We start from the raw sequence: 27,760 nt of genomic DNA on the forward strand, positions 1-27,760 counted from the left end.
CGGTCAGGTGGGGGCTGCCGGCGGAGGGGGCTGCGCCCTCCTGCCTTCGGGAGCCACGGCCCCAGGAGCGACCCCAGCAGCGCAGGCCCCGGAGCTCAGGGCGCCGGGGACACAGCCCAGGATCCTGTGCTCCCCCCGGGACAGGGAGGCAGGGAGGGCCCAGGACAGCGAGGATGCTCCTGCCACCACCGGGCGCCCCCGAGCCGTGCAGGTCAGCGCCCTCTGCCCCCGGAGCATCCATGCCAGCGCAGACTGGGAGACTGTGGCAGGTACTGCGGGAGCTGACTCTAAAGCTGGAGAGCTGGCCACTGCCAGTGTTGTTCCTCCTGCTGTTACCGTGGGCCTGGGAGGGGGCAGGGCCGCCAGGGGACAGAGGCCTCACGGGGTCAATAGCTCACCTGAGCCGTGCACACACCTAAGAATCAGCACAGCAGGCCCTTCCCCCAGAAGACCAGCTGGAAGAACAGGGGAAGAGCAAGTTCTTGACCAAGCAGCGCTGGAAAGCTCCAGGGAAAGTCAAGGGATTTATAGTATATAGAACCAGAGGGACCCCTCCTTCTTTTTTTTTCTTCCTTTTTCCAGGACAACTCATTTTAATATCAGAGTGTAAATTTCCAATTTTTTTTCTCTTTTCCCACCTTAACTACAATATTTTACCACCTCTTCATTTTTAAGGTTCTTCCTTTTTTACTTTCATATACGCACAATTACAGATCCTAGATATATTTTCCACTTCTAGATTCCCTTCAACATACTCAACTTAATTTTGGGAGATATATATGTTTTTTGTTTTGTTTTGTGTTTTTTGTTTTCTTTGCCTCATTTGTTCTACAATGGTGGAAGTTAATACCTTATAAAACATGACCAGCTTGCACCCAGAACCAAGTGGCATACCATGCTAGTTCATTCTGTGAGACTCCTCATTCACATTCTGCCCCCTCTTTTATCTCATTTATGTTTTGGTGGTCAATGTTGGGACCATCTACAAGTATTTCTGGTTTATATAAATTTGGAACTGAGCATCTTCTAACATACAGAACTTTAAATACTCAGAAACAAGAGAATCACCCTCTAGAACCCCTCAAGTAGACTACATTCTCCCTCCACTACAACTTCATCACTACCACCATCTCTCAGTGCCCCCTTCATTTTTCTTCTCCTTTTTCTTTCCTTTTTTTTTTTCTTTTTTTTTTTCCTTTCTTGCCTTTAGGATTCCTGGCCTTTTATTTTTTATTACTTTGTTTTAAAATTTGTTTTTCAACTTTAGTGGTCCTTTTGTTTTATTTCATTCGGATCTTTGTTTTCAATTTCTGGTCTCTGACTTCAGCAGAATCATCTACAGGGAAATATACTTAGGTCGTGGTTGATATTCTTGATGCAGCCCACTCACACAGTCACTCTGCACTGAGCACTAGAAAGAAGAACTCACCACAAAAGAATCAGAAACAGTACTCTCTGCCACAGAGTTACAGAATTTGGATTACAATTCGATGTCAGAAACCAATTTAGAAGCACAATTATAAAGCTACTCATGGCTCTGGAAAAAAGCATAAAGGAATCAAGAGACTTCATGATGGCAGAATTTAGATCTAATCAGGCCGAAATTAAAAATCAACTAAATGGGATGCAAGCCTAACTGGAAGTTCCTAACAACAAGGGTTAATGAGGTAGAAGAAACAGTGAGTGACACAGAAGACAAGTTGATGGCAAGGAAGGAAGCTGAGGAAAAAAGAGAAAAAGAATTAAAAGACCATGAGGAAAGGTTAAGGGAAATACATGACAGCCTCAGAAGGAAAAAATCCACATATAATTGGGGTTCCAGAGAACGCTGAGAGGGACAGAGGGACAGAAAGGATATTTGAAGAAATCATAGCTAAGAACTTCCCTAATTTGGGGAGGGAAACAGGCATTCAGATCCAGGAGATAGAGAGGTCTCCCCCTAAAATCAATAAAAACCATCCAACAACTTGACTTTTAATAGTGAAACTTGCAAATTCCAAAGATAAAGAGAAAATCCTTAAAGCAGCAAGAGACAAGAGATCCCTAACTTATATAGGGAGAAATATTAGATTAACAGCAAACTCTCCACAGAGACCCGGCAGGCCAGAAAGGGCTGGCAGGATATATTCAGGGTTCTAAATGAGAAGAACATGCAGCCAAGAATACTTTATCCAGCAAGGCTCTCATTCAGAATAGGAGAGATAAAGAGCTTCCAAGATAGGCAGAAACTGAAAGAATATGTGACCACCAAACCAGCTCTGCAAGAAATTTTAAGGGGAACCCTGTAGAAGAAAGAGGAAGCCCAAAGAAATAATCCACAAACACAGGGACTGAATAGGTATTATGATGACACTAAATTAGTATCTTTCAATAGTAACTCTGAACGTGAATGGACTCAATGATCCCATCAAAAGATGCAGGGTTTCACACTGGACAAAAAAGCAAGACCCATCTATTTGCTGTCTACAAGAGACTCATTTTAGACCTAAGGACACCTACAGCCTGAAAACAACAGGTTGGAGAACCATTTACTATTCAAATGGTCCTCAAAAGCAAGCTGGGGTAGCAATCTTCATATCAGATAAGTTAAAGTTTATCCCAAAGACTGTAGTAAGAGATGAAGAGGGACACTATATCATACTTAAAGGGTCTATCCAACAAGAGGACCTAACGATCATGAATATTTATGCCCCGAATGTGGGAGCTGCCAAGTATATCAATTAATAAGCAAAGTAAAGACACACTTAGATAATAATACACTAATACTGGGAGACTTCAACAGGGTACTTTCTGCAAATGACAGATATTCTATTCTAAACACAACATCTCCAAAGAAACAAGAGCTTTAAATGATACACTGGACCAGATGGATTTCACAGATATATACAGAACTTTGTATCCGAACACAACTGAATACACATTCTTCTCAAGTGCACATGGAACTTTCTCCAGAATAGACCACATACTGGGTCACAAATCAGGTGTCATCGGATACCAAAATATTGGGATTGTTGCCCTGCATATTTTCAGACCATAATGTTTTGAAACTAGAACTCAATCACAAGAAGAAATTTGGAAGAAACTCAAACACGTGGAGGTGAAAGAGCATCCTGCTAAAAGATGAAAGGGTGAACCAGGATATTGGAGAAGAATTAAAAAGATTCATGGAAACTAATGAAAATGAAGATACAACTGTTCAAATTCTTTGGGATACAGCAAAAGCAGTCCTGAGAGGGAAATACATCACAATACAAGCATCCCTCAAAAAATTAAAAAAATTCAAATACACAAGCTAACCTTGCACCTAAAGGAAGTGGAGAAAAAAAAAAAACAGCAAATAAAATCTACACCCCAGCAGAAGAGAGTTAATAAAGATTCAAGCAGAACTCAATGAAATAGAGACCAGAAAAACTGTGGAACAGATCAACAAAACTAGGAGTTGGCTCTTTGAAAGAATTAATAAGATAGACAAACCATTAACCAGTCTTATTAAAAACAAAAGAGAAGAGACTCAAATTAATAAAATCAATGATGAAAAAAGGGATGTCACAACCAATACCAAGGAAATACAAACGATTTAAAAAGCATATTATGAGCAGTTATATGCCAATAAATTAGGCAATCTAGATGCAATGAATGCATTTCTGGAAAACCACAAACTACCAAACTGGAACAGGAAGAAATAGAAAACCTGAACAAGCCAATAACCAGGGAGTGTCATCAAAAATCTCCCAAGACACAAAAAATCCAGGGCCAGATGGCTTCTCAAGGGTATTCTACCAAACGTTTAAAGAAGAAACAATACCTATTCTACTAGAGCTGTTCCAAAAGATAAAAAGAGACGGAATACTTCCAAACTCATTTTATGAGGCCAGCATCGCCTTAATTCCAAAACCAGACAAAGACCCCACCAAAAAGGAGAATTATAGACCAATAGCCCTGATGAAACACAGATGCAAAAATTTTCAACAAGATACTAGACAATACAGTGCATTAAGAAGATAATTCACCATAACTAAGTGGGATTTATCCCCGGAATGCAAGGCTGGTTCAACACGTGTAAAACAATCAACCTGATAGATAATATCAACAAGAAACAAAACAAGAACTATATGATCCTCTCAATAGGCGCAAAGAAAGCATTTGACAAAATACAGCATCCATCCCTGCTCAAAACTCTTCAGAGTATAGGGATAAAGGGAACATTCCTCGGCATCTTAAATGCCATCTACAAAAAGCCCACAGCAAATATCATTCTCAAAAGGGAAACCCTGAAAGCCTTTCCCCTAAGACCAGGAACACGACAGGGATGTCTACTCTCACCACTGTTATTCAACATAGTACTAGAAGTCCTAGCCTCAGCTATCAGGGAACAAAAAGAAATAAAAGGCATTCAGATTGGCAAAGAAGTCAAACTCTCCCTCTTCACAGATAACATGATACTGTACACAGAAAGCCAAAAGACTCCACCCCAAGATTGCTAGAGCTCATACAGCAACTCGGCAGTGTGGCAGGATACAAAATCAATGCCCAGAAATCAGTGGCATTTCTATACACTAACAATGAGTCTGAAGAAAGAAATTAAGGAGTCGATCCCATTTACAACTGCACCCAAAAGCATAAGATACCTAGGAATAAACCTAACCAAAGACGTAAAGAATCTATACCCTGAAAACTACAGAACACTTCTGAAAGAAATTGAGGAAGACACAAAGAGGTGGAAAAATATTCCATGCTCATGGATTGGCAGAATTAATATTGTGAAAATGTCAATGCTACCCAGGGCAATTTACACGTTCAATGCAATCCCTATCTAAATAACATGGACTTTTTTTTTTAAGATTTTATTTATTTATTCATGAGAGACACAGAGAGAGAAAGGCAGAGAAACAGGCAGAGGGAGAAGCAGGCTCCATGCAGGGAGCCCGACGTGGGACTAGATCCGGGTCTCCAGGATCACACCCTAGGCTGCAGGCGGCGCTAAACTGCTGCGCCATCAGGGCTGCCCACCATGGACTCTATTAAGAGAGTTGAAACAAGTAATCTCAAGATTTGTGTGTAATCAGAAAAGACCCCGAATAGCCAGGGGAATATTGAAAGAGAAAACCAGAGCTGGGGGCATCACAATGCCGGATTTCAAGTTGTACTACAAAGCTGTGATCATCAAGACAGTGTGGTACTGGCACAAAACCAGACACAAAGATTAATGGAACAGAATAGAGAACCCAGAAATGGGCCCTCAACTCTACGGTCAACTAATATTAGACAAAGCAGGAAAGACTATCCACTGGAAAAATGACAGTCTCTTCAATAAATGGTGCTGGGAAAATGGGACAGTCATGTGCAGAAGAATGAAACTAGACCATTCTCTTACACCAGACACAAAGATAAACTCAAAATGGATGAAAGATCTAACTGTGAGACAAGAATCCATCAAAATCCTAGAGGAGAACACAGGCAACACCCTTTTTGAACTTGGCCACAGCAACTTTCTTGCAAGATACATCTATGAAGGCAAGGGAAACCAAAGCAAAAATGAACTATTGGGACTTCAACAAGATAAAAAGCTTCTGCACAGCAAAAGAAACAGTCAACAGGGTATCCCTGGGTTGTCTCAGTGGTTTAGCACCTGCCTTCGGCCCAGGGTGTGATCCTAGGGGTCCCGGGATCGATTCCCCCATCAGGCTCCCTGCATGGAGCCTGCTTCTCCCTCTGCCTGTGTCTCTGCCTCTCTCTCTCTCTCGCTCTCTCTCTCTCTCTCTGTGTGTGTGTCTCATGAATAAATAAATAAAATCTTTTAAAAAAAGAAACAGTCAACAAAACTCAAAAGACAACCTACAGAATGGCAGAAGACATTTGCAAATGACGTATCAGATAAAGGACTAGTATCCAAGATCTATAAAGAACTTATTAAACTCAACAGCAAAGAAACAAACAATCCAGTCATAAAATGGGCAAAAGACATGAACAGAAATTTCACTAAAGAGGACATACACATGGCCCACAAGCACATGAGAAAATGCCCTGCCTCACTTGCCATCAGGGAAATATGAATCAAAACCACAATGAGACACCACCTCACACCAGTGAAAATGGGGAAAATTTACAAGGCAGGAAACCACAAATGTTGGAGAGGATGTGAAGTAGGGGAACCCTCTAGCACTGTTGGTGGGAATGTTTTCCAGCCACTCTGGAAAACTGTGTGGAGGTTTCTCAAAGAGTAAAAATAGATCTGCCTTTTGACCCAGCAATTGCACTGCTGGGCATTTACCCCAAGGATACAGATGCAGTGAAACCTGCACCCCAATGTTTATAGCAGAAATGTCCACAAGAGCCAAACTGTGAAAGGAGCCTCAGTGTCCATCGAAATATGAATGGATAAAGAAGATGTGGTCTATATATACAATGGAATATTACTCAGCCATCAGAGGAGACGAATACCTACCATTTACTTCAACATGGATAGAACTGGAGGGTATTATGCTAAGTGAAGTAAGTCAGTCGGAGAACAACAAACATTATATGGTTTCATTCATTTGGGGAATATAAAAAATAGTGAAAGAGATTAAGGTGGAAGGAGAGAAAAGGAGTGGGAAATATCAGAGAGGGTGATAGAACATGAGAACATGAGACATAGAACATTCCCTAACTCTGGGAAATGAACTAAGAGTAGTGGAAGGGGAGGTGATGGGGGAATGGGGTGACTGGGTGTCGGGCACTGAGGAGGGCACTTGATGAGATGAGCACTGGGTGTTATACTGTATGTTGGCAAATCAAACTCCAATAAAAAAATATTAAAAAAAAGAAACAATTTAAAAAAAATGATCACCAGGCATACTGCTAAAGTGCTACCTAGTGTTCCTAAGTGCAAGAAAACTGTGATGTGCCTTTTGAAGTAAAGAGTATATTAGACTACCTTTGTTCAGGCATGAGTTATAGACTATCATGAGTTCAACAGTAATGAATACTGGGTGTTATGCTAAATGTTGGCAAATTGAACTCTGATAAAAAAAATTAAAAATACCAAAAAAAATAATAATCCAGTAGCGGTAAAGGGAACAGAGAAGAAGGAAGTAGAAGTTTACTGATAAAATAAGGTTGGTCATGTGTTGATAACTGTTTAAGCTGGGTGATGAGTAAACATGGGATTTCATTAATATTTTATCTCTGCCTTTGCCTCTAATTGAAATATTCCATAATAAAAGGTAAAACACATGCATACAAATATATGTACAAGCATACCTCATTTTACTGTGCTTTGGTGCATTACGCTTTGCAGATATCAAGTTTTTCACAAATGGAAGGTTTGTAACAATCCTGTGTCAAGTAAATCTATTGGTACCATCTTTTCCAACAGTATTTTCTTACTTCTTGTCTCTATGTCACACTTTGGTAATTTTTGCAACATTTCAAAGTCTTATAACTGTTTTGGGTCACCACGGACCACATGCATATAAGACGGCAAACTCAATTGATAAATAAGTGTGCTCTGACTGTTCCCTCAACTAGCCATTCCCCCATATCCCCATCTCTTTCTCTCTCCTCAGGCCTCCCTATTCCCTGAGACACAACAATATTGAAATTAGGCCAATTAATAATCCAACAGAGGTCTCTAGTTTCCAAGTGAAATGAAGAGTTGCACATCTATATTTAAATCAAAAGCCAGAAATAATTAAGCTTAGTAAAAAATAAAAGGCATGTCAAAAGCCAAGATAGGCCAAAAGCTATGCCTCTTGCACCAAATCGTTAGCCATGTGTGAATGCAAAGGAGAAGTTCTTGAAGGAATTAAAGTTTCTACTCTAGTGAACACAAGAATGATAAGAAAGCTAAACAGCCTTACTGCTGATATGGAGAAAGTTTTAGTGGCCTGGATAGAAGATCAAACTAGCTACAACATTCCCTTAAGCCAAAGCCTAATCCAGAGCAAGGCCTAACTCTCTTCAATTCTGTGAAGCTGAAGAAGTAAAGAAGCTACAGAAGAAAAATCTGAAGCCAGCAGAGGTTGCTTCATGAAGTTGAAGGAAAGAAATCATCATCATGACCTAAAAGTGCAAGGTGAAGCAGCGAGTGCTAACATACAAGCTGTAGCAAGTTATCCAGAAGATCGAGCTTAAAGAATTAACAAAGGTGGCTACATTAAATGGCAGATCTTCAATACAGATGAAACAGCCTTGTATTGGAAGAGGACACAATCTAGGATGTCCATAGCTAGAGAGAAGTCAATGCCTGGCTTCAAAACTTCAAAGGACAGGCTGACTCTATTGTTAGGGGCTAATAACGCATCTGGTGACTTTAAGCCAATCCTCATTTACCATTTTGAAAACTGTAGGGTCATTAAGAATTACACTAAATCTACTTTGCCTGTGCTCTATAAATAGAACATCAAAGTCCGGATAACAGTACATCTATTTATAACATGGTTTCCTGAATATTTTAAGACCACTGTTAAGAACTATTGCTTAGGAAAAAAAAAAAAAAGATTCCTTTCAAAATGTTACTGCTCACTGACAATCTACCTGGTCACCCAAGACCTATAATGGAAAATGCTTTCATGGCTGCTAACACAACAACCATTCTGAAGCCCATGGATCAAGAAGTCATTTCAACTCTCATGTCTTGTAACTTAAGAAATTGATTTCGTAAAGCTATAGCTGCCATAGATCATGATTTTTCTGATGGATCTAGGCAAAGTCAATTGAAAAGCTTCTGGAAAAGATTCACCATTCTGGATGCCATTAAGAACAGTCATGATCCATGGAAAGAGGACAGAATATCAACAATATCAAGAGTTTGGAGGAAGTCGATTCCAACCTCTCATGGAGGACTTTGAGGGATTCAAGACTTTGGTGGAAGACGTAATTGCAGGTGTGGTGGAAATAGCAAGAGAACTAGAATTAAAAGCCAAGTCTGAAGATGTGATTGAACTGCTTCAATCCCATAATAACTTTAACAGATTATGAGCTGCTTCTTATGGATAAACAAAGAAGTGGTTTCTTGAGTGATTTCCTGGTGAAGATACCATAAGATTGTTGAAATGACAACAAAAGGATTTAGAATCTTTCAGAAACTTAGTTGATAAAGCAGCAGCAAGGTTTGAAAGGACGCCAATTTTGAAAGAAATTCTACTGTGGGTATATTTTTTTGGCGGTGGGGGGGACCAACTTAGTACTTTTGAATGAAGGTATGTACATTGTTTTTTAGACATAATGCTACCACATACTAATAGGCTACAGTATAGTGTAAGCATGTTTATAAGCACTGGACAACCAAAAATTTCATTTGACTTGTTTTATTGCAATATTTGTTTAATTGCAGTGGTCTGGAACCAAACCCACAACGTCTCCAATGTATGCCTGTATACAGACAAATCCAACCAAAAAACTTACCAGGAAATTACAATATACTGCCAAAAAGTGAAAAAAAGAGAAGAATTACAGGTAAGAATTTTTCCAAAAGGGTACTTGGAGCAGTGTAATTCTTTAATTGAGCAGGATTAACCTATTCATTTCAGTATGTTTAGCCATCCCAGACCACAGCCACTATGACAACAGCACCACTACTTGAAACTAATAATGCAAACAAAGCTTTATCCACACAAGGCCATTCATCACAGCATCATCATACAATTTTAAATAAAATAATCTTAACGTACAAAAGCAAAATACTGATTAAATATAAATATGATGTATCAAAATAATAGAATACATTGTAATCACTAAAAATGATACTATACTTCCTCTTCAAGATGATTTACTTGATGAAGATGATACTGAAATTCATAAATCACACTGCCTTGAATAAATCTCTATCAGCATGGGAAATGGGAAAGGGGCCAAAATGGACCATAAATTTGAGAAACATCTGAAAGACAGAAGGATGTGCTCACAAACCCAGAGGAGACAAATCATAATTCAAAACCCAAATGATACCTACAGTTGAAGAGGAAGCTGCTTTTTCTCAAAAGGCCTGGAGAAAGGCTCTAAGTAACCAATTAGTAAATACAGAGACCAGAAGGCAACAGAAATCAAGACTATTAAAGGAACCATTTACCAAAAGACTGAGTTTCTCACTCATCTTAGCATTTGCCTACAGCAAGGCTGAAGACAACTTTCCTCAATCAAAAGAAAATCTTCAATCTTCAGTTTGAAAAGGCCCACCAAAGGTTGAGAAGGTTGGATTTAAAAAAAAAAAAAACAAATTAACAGATGATACTGAAATTTTACAATATTACATATAGAGAGAAAATCCAAAAGCTTAATTTAAGCAAGCTACCTAGAAAGAAGAAAGGATCACTTGCACTGGGATCACATATGTACTTGGCAGTTCCTCTGTATGCTAAAAGAAGACACTACACCTATACCTTCAAAAATCTGAAAGAAATTATGTGAACATAAAATTTCATGTTCAGCTAAACTATCAGTCAAGCACAAGGACAAACGAAAGACCTTTTCAGGCATGTAAGGAGTCACAAAGTGGAACATTTGTGCATCCTTTCTGAGAAATAATTTTGAAAATTTAACCCCCAAAAAAGAGAAAGAAAGATGTGGGATCCCAGGAATTGTGAACTAGTCCAAGCATACAATGAAAAGAAATTCTAGGATGATACCTATGAATAGGTTTGGAAAGCAATTGGTCCAAATTCATACCAGAAGCCAATGAGCTCAAGGAAGAACATCTTCAACCATTATACAAACAGACATTTTTATTATAAGAAAAAGCAGAAAAGTTAGAAATTCCAAGGAAAAATAATGTCCAGGAAGACCAAGGTGTAGATATTAAATAGACTTAAATATAGCATTATTTGGGTAAGGAAAGACAAAGATAAAATGGTATGCTATTCTTCCTTTTATTTTATTTTATTTTATTTTATTTTATTTTATTTTTTTGCTATTCTTCCTTTTAGAAGGTGAAAACATACTACATGGTTCTTTAGGAAATGATGCTCACATAACCATAAAAGTATAAATGCCACTTAAACAGGTCTCCAATTTCAAAGTCTTTCATAGTATGACCTATGGACAATATCAGAATTATCTGGAAAGCTTTTTTTTTTTTAAGATTTTATTTATTCATTCATGAGGCAGAGACACAGGCAGAGGGAGAAGCTCCCTGCGGGAGCCTGATATAGGACTCAATCCCAGGACCCGAGGGTCACAACCTGAGCCGAAGGCAGATGCTCAACCACTGTGCCACTCAGGCAGCCCCAGAAAGCTTATTTTTAAAACACCTCTGGACCTCATCCCTAGAGATGCAGTAGATAAGGGGAAAGTCCTGGGGATCTGCATTATAATAAGTTCATCAGGTATATCTTGTGCATATTAAAATTTTGAGAATCATAGCTGTAAAGTAATAATCTCCAAAGTTTCCCATTACATATATTATCAGAAAAAAAGGTTTTTGAGTATCCACCCCCAAATATATGTGCAGTTATTTACAAGCTGTACTTTTATATGTATATCATGTATACTGTGTACTGAAAAATAGAAATCTCAAAGGATGAGACAATGACCCAATAACATTTTAATATTTGTTTCTGTCTTGACCTAGAAGAAAGTGAAAATTAAAGACAGTTTTAGTGAGTCTAAAAAAAATACCAAATTAGAAAATTGGAAAATATATACAAATAAAATGAGAGGAGGATAACAAAAGAATCACAAAAAGGACTACTGAAGTCCTGAAAATATATCTTCTAGAATGGTTATTCAGCTAAAAAACAGCGGGATTGAGAGTGATCACATTTCATCTCAAAGATGACTAAAGAAGTAACAAAGATATTTCAACAAAAGGCTTAATTTGGATTATCAAAAAGGAAAAACCGATTAAACTATACATATAAGCAACATGAAAAGAAAGTGATTATATGATTTTAAGAGTTCACAATAACCTAAACATATAGGTACGTACCACAGATTTCAAAAAGTTAATTCCAGACAACATTGGAATGATCCTAGGGCTAGACATATCAAAGGTAAATATAATTCAAGTTATCAAAAAATAATATTCAGTTTATATAATCATGATTCCAATAAAGAAAAAGGAAAAGGCATCCATAAGCTTAGCTTCTCACTTAGGCAATGTACTGAAATCCATTTAATAGGAAAGCAAGTGTTTTAATTGCTATGCTAAGCATCATGGGACTACTGTATATTAAATATTTCATAAGGAGTACCCAGCATCACTCCACTGTTTCTAATGACCAAGGAGAGGCCCAACAATCTATTGTTAAATGAATAGGCATCCCCAACAGGGTAATACAGAGTGCTAAGTGAAATTCCTCAGCCTATTCCAGAACACTTAACTCTATTCTGGCAAGCTCATCTCAGGATTTAAAGTACAAACTGCAGTTACCTCAGGGGCAACATGAGCCATGTCTAGGAAGGGTCATGTCTAGAAAGATGTCAAGAGAGGCAGAGTAAAAAAGCCAAGTAATAGGTACTTCTCCGATTTTTAAAGTTGAGCTATAATAGCACAACACACATATACACAGATACATACAGACACATAGACACACACACACATACACACACACACACACACACACACACACACAAAAGTGCCTAAGTCACCGTTTTATCTCTTACTTCCCAAATACATCACAATATGAGCCGAAGATATGGCCTATTTGTATTTGGTGAAGTGGCACCCCTTGAAGTAAGTCCAATAATCAGGACATCATGCTCCACATTTATTTGGAAATCAAATCTCTTTAGGGACTTAATGCCAACTTTTCATTTCAAGAATAAGCAAAACAAATTCAACAACCCAAATACTCATAGAAAAATAACTTGGGAGCTCACCTTTCCACAACCAAACTGACTGCTTGTGTGACATCTGGGTTTGTCACCTGGAGACGTTTCCACAAAGACCATACAAATTCTTTATCAGCCTTAAAGAAACAAAAGACATTTTTAATGCATTGCTTTGTACCTAATCAGAGAAGACACTATATTAAATTTTAAAATGGAAAAAAATCACTTGATTCCCAGTTCTCTAACTATAAAATAGATTCTTGCAAAGTATAACAGGAAAGCTTTATTTTTAAAGTTCTTATACTGGTCCCTCACATTCACTTTTACTATTTCTACCACCCATACTTTAGGGTGTAAATGTTGGAATACTCAATACTCAATATCACAGTAAATTTGCTCTAAAAGAGAATTGTTGTCTATTTACTGCCCCATTTTTTCAGCTCCCGTTTTCAGCAAAATTCCTTGAACAGTCGCCTATAATCACAGTCTCCACTTCCTCACTCCATGTTCACTCTATTACTTCCTCCACTCAGATGTCCCTCCCCACCAAGATATTAAATTTATTTTCCAAGGTCCTCTATGTAGCCAAATCCCATAGACAATGGGCAGTTTTAGTCCTTAATGCCCAGTTCAGTTGTTAGACAACTGTAATTGAGAGCTGGGAGTCACTTTGGGGGAAATTTTTAAAAATAGTGATGATCTAGAGATTCTGACTTAATTGGTTTCAGGTAAGGTCCAAGCGCCAGTATTTTTTCAAATTTTCTCAAGTGATTCTGTGCACTCAAGGTTGAGAACCACTGCTCTAGGGGAATTCATTCAGTCACACAGTTTTATCCATCAACTATACACTGAGACTTCCACATTTCCATCTTAAGCGGTTTTCTCCACCCCTAGTGCAGACTCCCAATCTCCAATTGCTTACCCTGCGTTGGTGGTATAGTGGTAAGCATACCTGCTTTCCAACTGCCTACTCAATAACTTCACTTGAATACCTAATAGTTATCTCAAATTTAACTTATCTAAAAAAATTCTTTATTTCCTACTCTTTCACAAACCTACTCCTCTGCAGCTAAGAAAAGGACACCATCATCTAGTCACCTGTTCAAAGGCCTAATACCTACATGTCAATTGATTATTCTCTTTTCCGTACACTTCATATCCAAACAATCAGTAAATCCTATTGTGTTTACCTACAACACATATCCCATTCTAATCACTTCTCACCACCTCCACCACCATTCTCCTACTCCAAATCAACCCCTTCTCTTGCCTAGCCATCCAGATGGTCTCCTAGCCTCCTTATACCTCAAAATCCTCCAGTGGATTCTATTCAGATTAGGAAATAATCCAGACTCAGTATCAAGGTTACAAAAACCTCACATTATCTGACCCCATACATACCTCTCCACCCTCATCTATCACTCTCTCCATTCATTATTCACACGGTTTTTCTTGTTTTACTTGTTCCAGGGCCTTTGCACGTCTATCATCCACCACATTTTCATGTAAATTTTTCCTCACTTCATTCAGGCCTTTGCTTAAATGTCACCTCAAGAGAATTCTTCCCTGACTTCTATATTAACAGCCACCCAAAACCCATAAGTCTCTGATAACCCTTTTACCCTGTTTAATTTTTTTACCACAGTATATTTCATTTCATACTATATTTGATTGGTTGGGTTTGCTTGGTGGCTGATATTTCTATCTGTGTCTGCGTCCATCATCCATTTTCTCCTTCCTGTTAATAATAGCAACCGTTTGGCTCTCTGCTACCCAGTTAAAATACTGGCCTCTCTTACCTATGGAATGTGGCTGAAGTTCTGCCAATAAATATAAAAGTTATTGCTGGAAATCTTAAAATTAGACTTATGTCTACCAAATGCGTCACAAAAATTTTTCCCTAGTATGTTGTTGCTTATTTACCTTTATTTATGATGGAGTTTTTTTTTTTTAATGGAAGAATGATTTTCTTTTTTTTTTTTTTTCAGAATCTCATAATTCTGTACCTAGGAGGGGTCGGGGGAGGGAGCGAATATAGGATGCAGGGGTAAGAGCAAAACTTCCCCATTAAAAAAATAAATAAACAAAGATGAAGCCTATTGAGAAAAAGCCAAGTGACAGTAACGGCGAGGATGAGAGGCTGGTATCATGAACTGCATAAACACTCGCACATTTCTTAAGAAAAATCCATTCAGCGCCAAGCTGACTAGGGGCTACAGCGAGCACGCATTGACCCGGAGCAGATCCGAGGGGCTCGGGCGGCGGCTCCGCGGAGGGGGCTGCGCGGCTCCGGGAGCAGCTTGGAGGGCCTCGGGCGGCAGCTCTGCAGAGAGGCGGCTGCGGGCGGGGAGCGCGAATCCAACAGCGCAGGCCCCGGAGCACAGGGCGCCGGGACACAGCCCAGGATCCGGCCTCCCCCGGGACAGGCAGAGGCCGGGAGGGCCCAGGACAGCGAGGACGCTCCTGCCCGGGGCTGAGCAGATCACGGCCCCGCCCCGGAGCCTCCAGGCCCTGCAGACAGAGAGCTCCTGACTTACTGCGGGAGCTGAATCCAGGTTTCCAGAGTTGCCTTAGACACTGTGGCTGTTCCTCCTGGGGCCTCACGGGGTAAACAACCCCCACTGAGCCCTGCACCAGGCAGGGGGCAGAGCAGCTCCCCCAAGTGCTAACACCTGAAAATCAGCACAGCAGGCCCCTCCCCCAGAAGACCAGCTAGAGGGACCAGTTCCAGGGGAAGTCAAGGGACTTAAAGTATACAGAATCAGAAGATTCTCCCCCGGTGTTTTTTTGTTTTGTTTTGTTTTTCTTTTTGATTTCTGATTGCTTCCCCCACCCTTTTTTTTTTTCACCTTTCTTTCTTTTTCTTTCTCTTTTTCTTCTCTTTTTTCCTTTTTTTCTTCTTTTTCTTTTTTCTTTTTCTCTTTTCTTTCCTTCTCTCTCTTTTTCTCCTTTTCCCAATACAACTTGTTTTTGGCCTCTCTGCACTGAGCAAAATGACTAGAAGGAAAACCTCACCTCAAAAGAAAGAATCAGAAACAGTCCTCTCTCCCACAGAGTTACAAAATCGGGATTACAATTCAATGTCAGAAAGCCAATGCAGAAGCACTATTATACAGCTACTGGTGGCTCTAAAAAAACCATAAAGGACTCAAGGGACTTCAGGACTGCAGAATTTAGATGCAATCAGGCAGAAATTAAAAATCAATTGAATGAGATGGAACCCAAACTAGAAGTCCTAACGACGACGGTGAATGAGGTGGAACACCGAGTGAGTGACACAGAAGACAAGTTGATGGCAAAGAGGGAAACTGAGGAAAAAAGAGACAGACAATCAAAAGACCATGAAGACAGATTAAGGGAAATAAACGACAGCCTGAGGAAGAAAAACCTACGTTCAATTGGCGTTCCCAAGGGCACCGAAAGGGACAGAGGCCCAGAATATGTATTTGAACAAATCCTAGCTGAAACTTTCCTAATCTGGAAAGGGAAACAGGCATTCAGATCCAGGAAATAGAGAGACCCCCCCCTAAAATCAATAAAAACCATTCAACACCTCGACATTTAATAGTGAAGCTTGCAAATTCCAAAGATAAAGAGAAGATCCTTAAAGCAGCAAGAGACAAGAAATCCCTGACTTTTATGGGGAGGAGTATTAGGGTAACAGCAGACCTCTCCACAGAGACCTGGCAGGCCAGAAAGGGCTGGCAGGATATATTCAGGGTCCTAAATGAGAAAAACATGCAACCAAGAATACTTTATCCAGCAAGGCTCTCATTCAGAATGGAAGGAGAGATAAAGAGCTTCCAAGACAGGCAGGAACTGAAAGAATATGTGACCTCCAAACCACCTCTGCAAGAAATTTTAAGGGGGACTCTTAAAATTCCCCTTTAAGAAGAAGTTCAGTGGAACAATCCACAAAAACAAGGACTGAATAGATATCATGATGACACTAAACTCATATCTGTCAATAGTAACTCTGAATGTGAGCAGGCTTAATGACCCCATCAAAAGGTGCAGGGTTTCAGACTGGATAAAAAAGGAGGACCCATCTATTTGCTGTCTATAAGAGACTCACTTTAGACAGAAGGACACGTACAGCCTGAAAATAAAAGGTTGGAGAACCATTTACCATTCAAATGGTCCTCAAAAGAAAGCAGGGGTAGCCATCCTCATATCAGATAAACTAAAATTTACCACGAAGACTATAGTGAGAGATGAAGAGGGACACTATCTCATACTTAAAGGATCTATCCAACAAGAGGACTTAAGAATCCTCAATATATATGCCCCAAATGTGGGAGCTGCCAAATATTTAAACCAATTAATAACCAAAGTGAGGAAATACTTAGATAATAATACACTTATACTTGGGGACTTCAATCTAGCTCTTCCTACCCTCGATAGGTCTTCTAAGCACAACATCTCCAAAGAAACGAGAGCTTTCAATGATACACTGGACCAGATGGATTTCACAGATATCTACAGAACTTTACATCCAAACTCAACTGAATACACATTCTTCTCAAGTGCACATAACTTTCTCCAGAGCACATGGAACTTTCTCCAGAATAGACCACATACTGGGTCACAAATCGGTTCTGAACTGATACCAAAAGATTGGGATAGTCCCCTGTATATTCTCAGACCATAATGCCTTGAAATTAGAACTAAATCACAACAAGAAGTTTAGAAGGACCTCAAACACGTGGAGGTTAAGGACCATCCTGCTAAATGATGAAAGGGTCAATCAGGAAATTAAGGAAGAATTAAAAAGATTCATGGAAACTAATGAGAATGAAGATACAAGCGTTCAAAATCTTTGGGATGCAGCAAAAGCAGTCCTGAGGGGGAAATACATCGCAATACAAGCATCCATTCAAAAACTGGAAAGAACTAAAATACAAAAGCTAACCTTACACATAAAGGAGCTAGAGAAAAAACAGCAAATGGACCCCATGCCCAGCAGAAGAAGAGAGTTAATTAAAAGTTAGGCAGAACTCAAGAAAATCGAGACCAGAAGAACTGTGGAACAGATCAACAAAACCAGGAGTTGGTTCTTTGAAAGAATTAATAAGATAGATAAACCATTAGCCAACCTTATTAAAAAGAAGAGAGAGAAGACTCAAATTAATAAAATCATGAATGAGAAAGGAGAGATCACTACCAACATCAAGGAAATACAAACGATTTTAAAAACATACTATGAACAGCTCTATGCCAAAAAATTAGGCAATCTAGAAGAAATGGATGCATTCCTGGAAAGCCACAAACTACCAAAACTGGAACAGGAAGAAACAGAAAACCTGAACCGGCCAATAACCTGGGAGGAAATTGAAGCAGTCATCAAAAACCTCCCAAGACACAAAGGTCCAGGGCCAGATGGCTTCCCAGGGGAATTCTATCAAATGTTTAAAGAAGAAATCATACCTATTCTACTAAAGCTGTTTAGAAAGATAGAAAGAGATGGAGTACTTCCAAATTCGTTCTATGAGGCCAGCATCACCTTAATTCCAAAACCAGACAAAGACCCACCAAAAAGGAGAATTACAGACCAATATCCCTGATGAACATGGATGCAAAAATTCTCAACAAGATACTAGCCAATAGGATCCAACAACACATTAAGAAAATTATTCACCGTGACCAACTAGGATTTATCCCCGGGACACAAGGTTGGTTCGACACTCGTAAAACAATCAATGTGATTCATCATATCAGCAAGAGAAAATCCAAGAACCATATGATCCTCTCATTAGATGCAGAGAAAGCATTTGACAAAATACAGCATCCATTCCTGATCAAAACTCTTCAGAGTGTAGGGATAGAGGGAACACTCTTCAACATCTTTAAAGCCATCTATGAAAAGCCCACAGCAAATATCATTCTCAATGGGGAAGCACTGGGAGCCTTTCCCCTAAGATCAGGAACAAGACAGGGATGTCCACTCTCACCACTGCTATTCAACATAGTATTGGAAGTCCTAGCCTCAGCAATCAGACAACAAAAAGACATTAAAGGCATTCAAATTGGCAAAGAAGAAGTCAAACTCTCCCTCTTTGCCGATGACATGATACTCTCCATAGAAAACCCAAAAGCCTCCACCCCAAGATTGCTAGAACTCATACAGCAATTTGGTAGCGTGGCAGGATACAAAATCAATGCCCAGAAGTCAGTGGCATTTCTATGCACTAACAATGAGACTGAAGAAAGAGAGATTAAGGAGTCAATCCCACTTATAATTGCACCCAAAAGCATAAGATACCTAGGAATAAACCTAACCAAAGAGGTAAAGAATCTATACCATAAAAACTACAGAACACTTCTGAAAGAAATTGAGGAAGACACAAAGAGATGGAAAAACATTCCATGCTCATGGATTGGCAGAATTCATATTGTGAAAATGTCAATGTTACCCAGGGCAATTCACACGTTTAATGCAATCCCTATCAAAATACCATGGACCTTCTTCAGAGAGTTAGAACAAGTTATTTTAAGATTAGTGTGGAATCAGAAAAGACCCCGAATAGCCAGGGGAATTTTAAAAAAGAAAACCATAGCTGGGGGCATCACAATGCCAGATTTCAGGTTGTACTACAAAGCTGTGGTCATCAAGACAGTGTGGTACTGGCACAAAAACAGACACATAGATCAATGGAACAGAATAGAGAACCCAGAAGTGGACCCTGAACTTTATGGTCAACTAATATTTGATAAAGGAGGAAAGACTATCCATTGGAAGAAAGACAGTCTCTTCAATAAATGATGCTGGGGAAATTGGACATCCACATGCAGAAGAATGAAACTAGACCACTCTCTTGCACCATACACAAAGATAAACTCAAAATGGATGAAAGATCTAAATGTGAGACAAGATTCCATCAAAATCCTATAGGAGAACACAGGCAACACCCTTTTTGAACTCAGCCACAGTAACTTCTTGCAAGATACATCCACAAAGGCAAAAGAAACAAAAGCAAAAATGAACTCTTGGGACTTCATCAAGATAAGAAGCTTTTGCACAGCAAAGGATACAGTCAACAAAACTAAAAGACAACCTACAGAATGGGAGAAGATATTTGCAAATGACGTATCAGATAAAGGGCTAGTTTCCAAGATCTATAAAGAACTTATTAAACTCAACAGCAAAGAAACAAACAATCCAATCATGAAATGGGCAAAAGACATGAAGAGAAACCTCACAGAGGAAGACACGGACATGGCCAACATGCACATGAGAAAATGCTCTGCATCACTTGCCATCAGGGAAATACAAATCAAAACCACAATGAGATACCACCTCACACCAGTGAGAATGGGGAAAATTTACAAGGCAGGAAACAACAAATTGGAGGATGTTGGAGAGGATGCGGAAAAAAGGGAACCCTCTTACACTGTTGGTGGGAATGTGAACTGGTGCAGCCACTCTGGAAAACTGTGTGGAGGTTCCTCAAAGAGTTAAAAATAGACCTGCCCTATGACCCAGCAATTGCACTGTTGGGGATTTACCCCAAAGATTCAGATGCAATGAAACGCCGGGACACCTGCACCCCGATGTTTCTAGCAGCAATGTCCACAATAGCCAAACTGTGGAAGGAGCCTCGGTGTCCATCGAAAGATGAATAGATAGGGATCCCTGGGTGGCGCAGCGGTTTGGTGCCTGCCTTTGGCCCAGGGCGCGATCCTGGAGACCCGGGATCGAATCCCACGTCGGGCTCCCGGTGCATGGAGCCTGCTTCTCCCTCTGCCTGTGTTTCTGCTTCTCTCTCTATCTCTCTGTGACTATCATAAATAAATAAAAATTTTAAAAAATTTTTTAAAAATTTAAAAAATTTAAAAAAAGATTTTAAAAAGAAAGATGAATGGATAAAGAAGATGTGGTTTATGTATACAATGGAATATTACTCAGCCATTAGAAACGATAAATACCCACCATTTGCTTCAACGTGGATGGAACTGGAGGGTATTATGCTGAGTGAAGTAAGTCAATTGGAGAAGGACAAACAGTGTATGTTCTCATTCATTTGGGGAATATAAATAATAGTGAAAGGGAATATAAGGGAAGGGAGAAGAAATGTGTGGGAAATATCAGAAAGGGAGACAGAACATAAAGACTTCTAACTCCATGAAATGAACTAGGGGTGGTGGAAGGGGAGGAGGGCGGGGGGTGGGGGTGAATGGGTGACGGGCACCGAGGGGGACACTTGACGGGATGAGCACTGGGTGTTATTCTGTATTTTGGTAAATTGAACACCAATAAAAATTAATTTATTAAAAAAAAAAAGAAAAATCCATTCAGAAAGCTGTCATGTCCCTCTTTGAGAGCATCAGAGCACCAACAGGGCGGAGCTGACACATGCAGGGCAGCAGCAGCTCTGAGCTCTCTCTTTTTTTGGAAAAGGGTAATTATTTATTTTATATATTAAAATTTTCCATTTTTTCCATTATGGCTTATGTACTTTACATATGAACTTTTCTAACTGGCCTTCTCAGAGATTAGAAACCTATCTACCTATACTTTCTTCTAAAATTTTATATTTTCATTTTTTAAAGCTCAAATCTTTGATTTACTTTGTTCGATTGCTTACTTACTTGTTTTCAAAAGACTTCTGATAGCTTGAGTACTAGAGAGGACTACCTTCCCTAACATTCCTATATATCATGCTTTACTTTACCTCTTTAGAAGCAAGAATTTAGAATTTGGGTATTGAAATAATTCAAGTAAAGACAAGAAATGTCAGTATATAAATCGCATGTCAAAACTTGCCTGGAAGGTAAGAAAAAATAAGCCATGAAACATAATGTGCTCTAATATTTCTATTTTTAAAAGGTATGTTGAGGAAATTACAAAATCTTTTGAAACCAATATTATCAATAAATTTCTCTTACAGCTCACTTCAAAACAAAATAGCAAAGATTTATGTGTATTCTCACCCCAAATTTTCTACCTAAAATACAAGCAAGAAAGGCTAGCATTAAATAAAAATGTAAAAGAATAGGTTTTCAATACTCATAAAATTTACTTCCATTTAAATAAGACTTAATAACAAAGGATTTAGCTCTAGCACAGTGAAAGAGATATAGCAAGGATCTTAAAAATCTGATGAAATATAGCAAAATCTGATGAAATATAGCAAAAAATCTGATGAGATATAGCAAGGATCTTAAAAATCTGATGAAAAAAATCTTTACATTTTAATTTACACATTTTTTTTCTTTTTCCATTGTTGTTATAGTTAATGGTTATTTCTATAATGGTTACTTCATCCGCACCATGAGCAAATAACAACATTCTCTTTTTTTCTCTAATTTCCAAATTTCTAAACATTTTTTTTTATTTTATAGCCAGCACAGTATTCAGATTCTGTCACCTAAAAATATTCAAATTTATAAGGGATTCCTGATTTGGAAAAAAAAAAAAAAAAAGCAAGTTTTTTTGCTAGTAATAAAATGCTTTGAATGGATTATGAGACTATTACATTGTTTTTGTGAGCTTTTCAGTTATTTAAATGATGTATCATCTTCAATGTGGGTTACACCCCTAAATACTAAAAGGACCCTCTTTCCTATGCAAAAAGAAATAGAGCTCCCCTTAAAAAACAAAAATAACTTCCAAACTACTCCAGACATTACTAAAACAGGAAACTATTTTCTTATGGTTTCCCTTCCTTTGGGCACATAAATATGTTCTTTTAAAAACATTAAAAATAAAAGCCTTTAAAGACTACTCATAATTTATTCTTATTCTATAACTTTGACACAGAATCAAATAATCTAAATTTTAAATTAGGGTTGCCTAGCTGGCTCAGTCAGAAATGTATGTGACTCTGGTTCTTGGGGTTGAGATCAATACCACGCTGGGTATAGAGATTACTAAAAAACATAATAACAATAATAATTTAAATTTAAAAACCCTACTCCTCACAAAGTTTATTAAACTCAGCCTATAAGAGTTGACTAAATGCTTAGAGATTTGGATCTATAAATTATCTTAATAATGGATTAGCCTTGACCTTCATTTATCAGCCGGCATGGAAATAAGTATCAGCTTTGCAGACATGGATATCCAAAACTGTCTTTTTCACTGGGTACATACTCTCCCAGCACCTAGTTTATTGTCTGGCAACATAAAAGACCCTCAACTGACCTCTACTGGAGGAATTAATTCAACAAACATGAAAACTATTTCCTATATTTAAATAAATAATTTGCCTATCAGAACCCAAGGAAAACAATGGAATGAGTTTAATTACAAAATATGGCACAAAGCAGCCTCTCAATAAAAATCATTATAAAAAATAATTGCACAAAAAAGATTCACATACCAAAATACAACTACTAACATTGGTAAGGATTCTAATTATACAGTAGGTTCTCAATTTTTTTTTTTTCATGAATGACTGGATAAATTTGCAACATACCTAAATATCTAACAAAAAATAGAACTGGCTCAGGGACACCTGGGTGGCTCAGTGGTTGAGCATCTGCCTTCAGCTCAGGGCATGATCTCAGGTCCGGGGATCGAGTCCCGCAATGGGCTCCCTGCAAAGAGTCAGCTTCTCCCTCTGCCTGTGTCTCTGCCTCTCTGTGTATGTCTCTCATGAATAAATAAATCTTAAAAAAAAAAAAAAAGGAACTGGCTCTCTAAAAACTACAGAACACGCAGGTAAGAAATTGAGGAAGACGTAAAAAGATGGAAAAACATTCCATGCTCATGGATTGGAAGAATAAATATTGTGAAAATGTCCACACTACCCAGAGAAATTTACATATTAAATGTAATCCCTATGAAAATACCATGGACTTTCTTCACAGAGTTGGGACAAATAATCTTAAAATTTGTATGGAACCAGAAAAGACCCCGAATAGCCAGAGGAATGTTGACAAAGAAAACCAAATCTGGGGGCATCACAATGCCTGACTTCAAGCTGTATTACAAAGCTGTAATCAAGACAGTGCTGGCACAAAAACAGATAAGCAGATCAATGGAACAGAAGCCAGAAATGGACCCTCAACTCTATGGTCAACTCATCTTCAAAAAAGCAGGAAAGAATATCCACTGGAAAAAAGACGGTCTCTTCAACAAATGGTGTTGAGAAAATTGGACAGCCACATGCAGAATGAAACTGGACCATTCTCTTACACCATACACAAAGATAAACTCAAAATGGATGAAAGATCTAAATATGGGACAAAAAATAGAACTGGCTGAGTTCACTAGTCATATAATCTTAATTCCAACATCACATGCTACATTAAACTTGGTTTCATCACTAAAGTTGAAGTAATAAACATCTATATCATTTATTTTTTATATTTCATTTTTTAAGTAAACTCTATGTCTAAAGCAGGGATTGACCTCTCACCACCTGGAGATCAAGAACTGCATGCTCTACCAACTGATCCAGCCAGGTATCAACATATATTTCATTTAAATGCCCTAAATAATTTTTAACCTGAAATTGGTTTATAGGGTTAGTGAATACTTTCAGTTGCTACTGAAAAAGGAAATAAGTTTTGATATACATACATGCATCACAAGTACATATGTATACGTGTATTACACATATGTAGTATTACTTCCCTTCTGGTATTCTAACAGAATGGTGGTGAAATGGTGATAAATGTACATATATACATACTTGTAATACCCTGAACTGCAAATAGAACACATTCTTGAAATTCATGATCAAAATTAAGAGTATGGTGAAGCTTGATTCGAAATCAATGAAAAAGGCACAAATGCCGTGAACTTAAAATTGTCCTTTGAAGCACCCTTGAAATTTCATTAGGAAAAAGCTACATTGGGAAGCTAATGTCTTATCCTCAGTAGGTCCAATACAGACAGCTTTTCTCCCCACACTGAAGTTATTTAATCATGTTTTCTTCAGCTAAGCACTACGTATAAGTTGCTTGCTAGTTTGCAGCCTACGAAAAAACAATTAATATTACAATCACATAAGAAACACTTTGAACTGATTCCAATGGGATAGAATGGAACATGGAACCACTCAAACTTTCAATTCCCCACAAAGTACGTATAATTGAATTCCTGTAAGCTAAATGTGGAAAAAGAACCAACTAACCTGTATGAAGCTACTATTTATGACCAGAGACTAATTTGCAGGATTCTTTTCCCCCAAACTGTACTTTGGATCCATTACTGTGTCAAATTAATCTAGTAGATCTGAGCAGCATTTTGTTAAAAAGTAGAATTTAAAAGAAAAAGAAGAGTCCATGACAAACAGTTAAAGTGAATACTCTTTCTGAAAACCTAGGTATGTGTATGTGTGCCTACTTACTAGGTTAAGACAAAATGCATTTATTTTGGGTTATAATTTTTGAAAGGTTTGAAAAGCAGGGTTAATACTATGTATTCCTGGGTAATGTGACTTCTAGCTGAGTGAGTAGAACAAATAAAAAAGGTCTAAAAGTGAGTGTTTAATTACATAAATGCTTTTTTAATAAAATAATTGGGACTTCAATTATTATTTCTCCCAAGTTTCTCCAAGAGCATGAGTGTGGTTTGACCACAGTTTTGAATGGGATACTGCCAATCCCATCTCATATTACTGGAATGCCTATGATCATCTAACAGTGTCAATATTAGAAAAATCTCAAGAACCATCATTCTAGCCTAATCATGACCATCTCTATTCTTACATCCACCTAGAGTACTTTAATCATTTTTCTAGTCCATATATTTTAAAGTCACAGGGGCCCACACTGTATTTGAAATTCCATTTGTAAAGAACAGGGAATGGGATGGGGGGGAGGATCAGTGGGCTTACAACAGAGTAATTTCCTTAATCAAGTCATAAAAAGTATCTCAGCTCTTTAGTCAGTTGTAACTGGGATAAACAGAGAAAGGAAAGGGGAAGAGTATAGAAGGTATGGGCAAATAGCATCTTAGATTAGGACTAGCTAAAGTAACAAAAGCCTCTATCATGGGTTAATATCTTTATCCAAGGGTAAAGTGTGTACAGGACAAAATGCTTCAGTTCACTGGTGTCTCTTATTTGTTCCTTTGCTCCTCATCCAATGAAGAACAGGAAGTGGGAACAGTCACACACATCGTATTTCCCCAGCCTGTTTGAGCAAAGGCATATTCAATTTGAACAAAGTTGTCTTGGTTGTTTTAAAGCCTTGACTCAATCAGAAAGGACCTACAAGGGGGGTGGGGGGGGTGGGCAAAAGAATCCAATAGAACAAACTATAAGAGTGAACGAATTTCATGAATTTCTACTATTCTAAACTGATGATACCGTTCATAAAGTTACCTTTGTGGTTAGCGGGTCCTAACTGGTTCTATCTTGGAGAAAGTGACTAAAAGATTTATTGTTGAGTGAATCCCCAACATTCACATCGCCCAACCCTGTCTAAAGGCTCTGGTAAAATAAGAGGAGAGAGAATGCTGAAGATGCAAAACTAAAATAAAATAAAACCTAATCTCCTCGGACATGAGCGCAGTCAAGCCATCTTTAACCACTCTACAAACAGCAGCCAAATAAATTAACATAATTGATTTAGTAAATGCTTTTCACTGCCAAGACGATGTGAAAATCAAATATTTCAAGCGCTATAGAAATAGTATAGCTGGTTAATAAACATTAAGCATCATCTGTTGTTACGCGTGAAAAGGTCTCGGCCTAAGATTCCCCTAAAAATTACTGGTCTGTGTTTACCACTTAGGTTTCCCTTAAGTCACCTTAAGAACCAGCGTGGGTTTGAAAATGAGAAACACGCTCCCTCGTGGATGGGTTTTTGTTTTAACAGACGTGTTGTCAACTTTTCCCGTTCAACATCTCAACTTGTGGACTGCGTGGAACTCCTCTTCCAAGTGCCACTGAACAGCCCGGCCCGAGAACTCGGGGGAGGGGGAGGGGAGGGAGGGGAGAGGGAGGGGCGGGGCGGGGGCGGGGCCGGGGCGACGCGACTGCACCGTTCGGGGGCGTCCCAGCGAGGACGCCCAGACCCGGGCCCCGCGGCGACCCCCGCCCCGCCCGGCGGGTCCGCAGCGGGGCGGGAGCGGGCCCGAGCGGCGCGCCGGGCCGGGTGTGGACTCCGGGAGGGAGCGACGCCGGGCGGAGGTGGGTGGGTCCCGAGCCCGCGCAGCTGCACAGCCCAGCAGCGGCGGCGCAGCCTGAGGCCGCGGCAGAGGGGCGCGCCCCCCCCGCCCCGCCCGCCCGCCCCCCGCCCCGGCCCCGGCGCGGGCCCCGCCGTGCGGGGGGAGCCCGGCGGCCACTCGATACCTGACACAGGGCCAGCTCCTCCTTTAGGCTGCTCAGCTCTTCCTCCAGCAGCTGCGTCCGGGTCACCATCGCCTCCTCTACCGAGATGCCCTCTAGCCGCTTGGACCCCGTGGGCGAGCTGAGGAGGGGAGCCTGAGCCGGAGCTGCCCGCCGGGGCCCTCGCCGGCCCCCTGACCCTTCCTCGCCCCGCCAGCATATATCGTTCTTGTCCACGACGCCCTCCCGCACGGCGCTCGCAAGACCCGAGGCCTCGCTGCGCACTGCGTGTGCCACAGCTCCCCGCCCGACACGTGGGGACCAGAGGCCCAACTGTCGCGCTGGGGGCGGAGGGAGCGGCGAGGGCGGCGAGCGCGCCGCCATGGCCGCGGCTGCTAACGGGTCAAGTTCCCTCTTGGAAACTCCACCTCCCCTTCCCCATCCCGGCGAGCCCGAACCTCCGAGCCGCGCATGCGCGCGCCTTTTCCCGCCTTGGCGCTCGGGGTCTCGCGCCCGCGGGTCCTGGCCGGCTTCGCGCGGGCCGCGCGCTCGGCGCCAGCGCGACACTGCGCACGCGCCGTGGCCCCAGGGGTCAGGCCTCCCCCCCGCCCCGCGCGCGCCCCGGGGCGGCCCCTGCCCCCCGAGCCTGGGGTTCCCCGCGCCACGCCTTCCCGCCACTTAGCGCCTAGTTTACATCCCACCTCTGCAAGTCTTCCCGGACAAGCCCCAAATGATCCTTAACTGTAAATTCCGCGGCCTTCCAGGCCCCTGCCAACTCGTTTGTC

At 40.0% G+C, this 27,760-nt stretch overlaps 1 protein-coding gene across 9 annotated transcripts in view; it reads right to left on the reverse strand.

Moving 5' to 3' along the window:
• The window catches only part of CNTLN (centlein), a 320,657-nt gene extending 293,142 nt beyond the window's left edge, over positions 1–27,515 (reverse strand). For all 9 annotated transcript variants that reach the window (XR_005989015.1, XM_041763171.1, XM_041763165.1 and 6 more), the window contains exons 1-2: positions 27,000–27,515; positions 12,799–12,887 (exon numbers count right to left, since the gene is read on the reverse strand). Coding sequence is in view for 8 of the 9 variants with exons in the window: in XM_041763171.1 (XP_041619105.1) it covers positions 12,799–12,887; positions 27,000–27,359 (449 nt within the window). In the remaining variant the exon portion in view is untranslated. The remainder of the gene's footprint in view (positions 1–12,798; positions 12,888–26,999) is intronic.
• Positions 27,516–27,760: the final 245 nt, after the last annotated feature.

This window comes from Vulpes lagopus, chromosome 7, assembly GCF_018345385.1.
Source record: "Vulpes lagopus strain Blue_001 chromosome 7, ASM1834538v1, whole genome shotgun sequence".
Classification (NCBI taxonomy): domain Eukaryota; kingdom Metazoa; phylum Chordata; class Mammalia; order Carnivora; family Canidae; genus Vulpes; species Vulpes lagopus.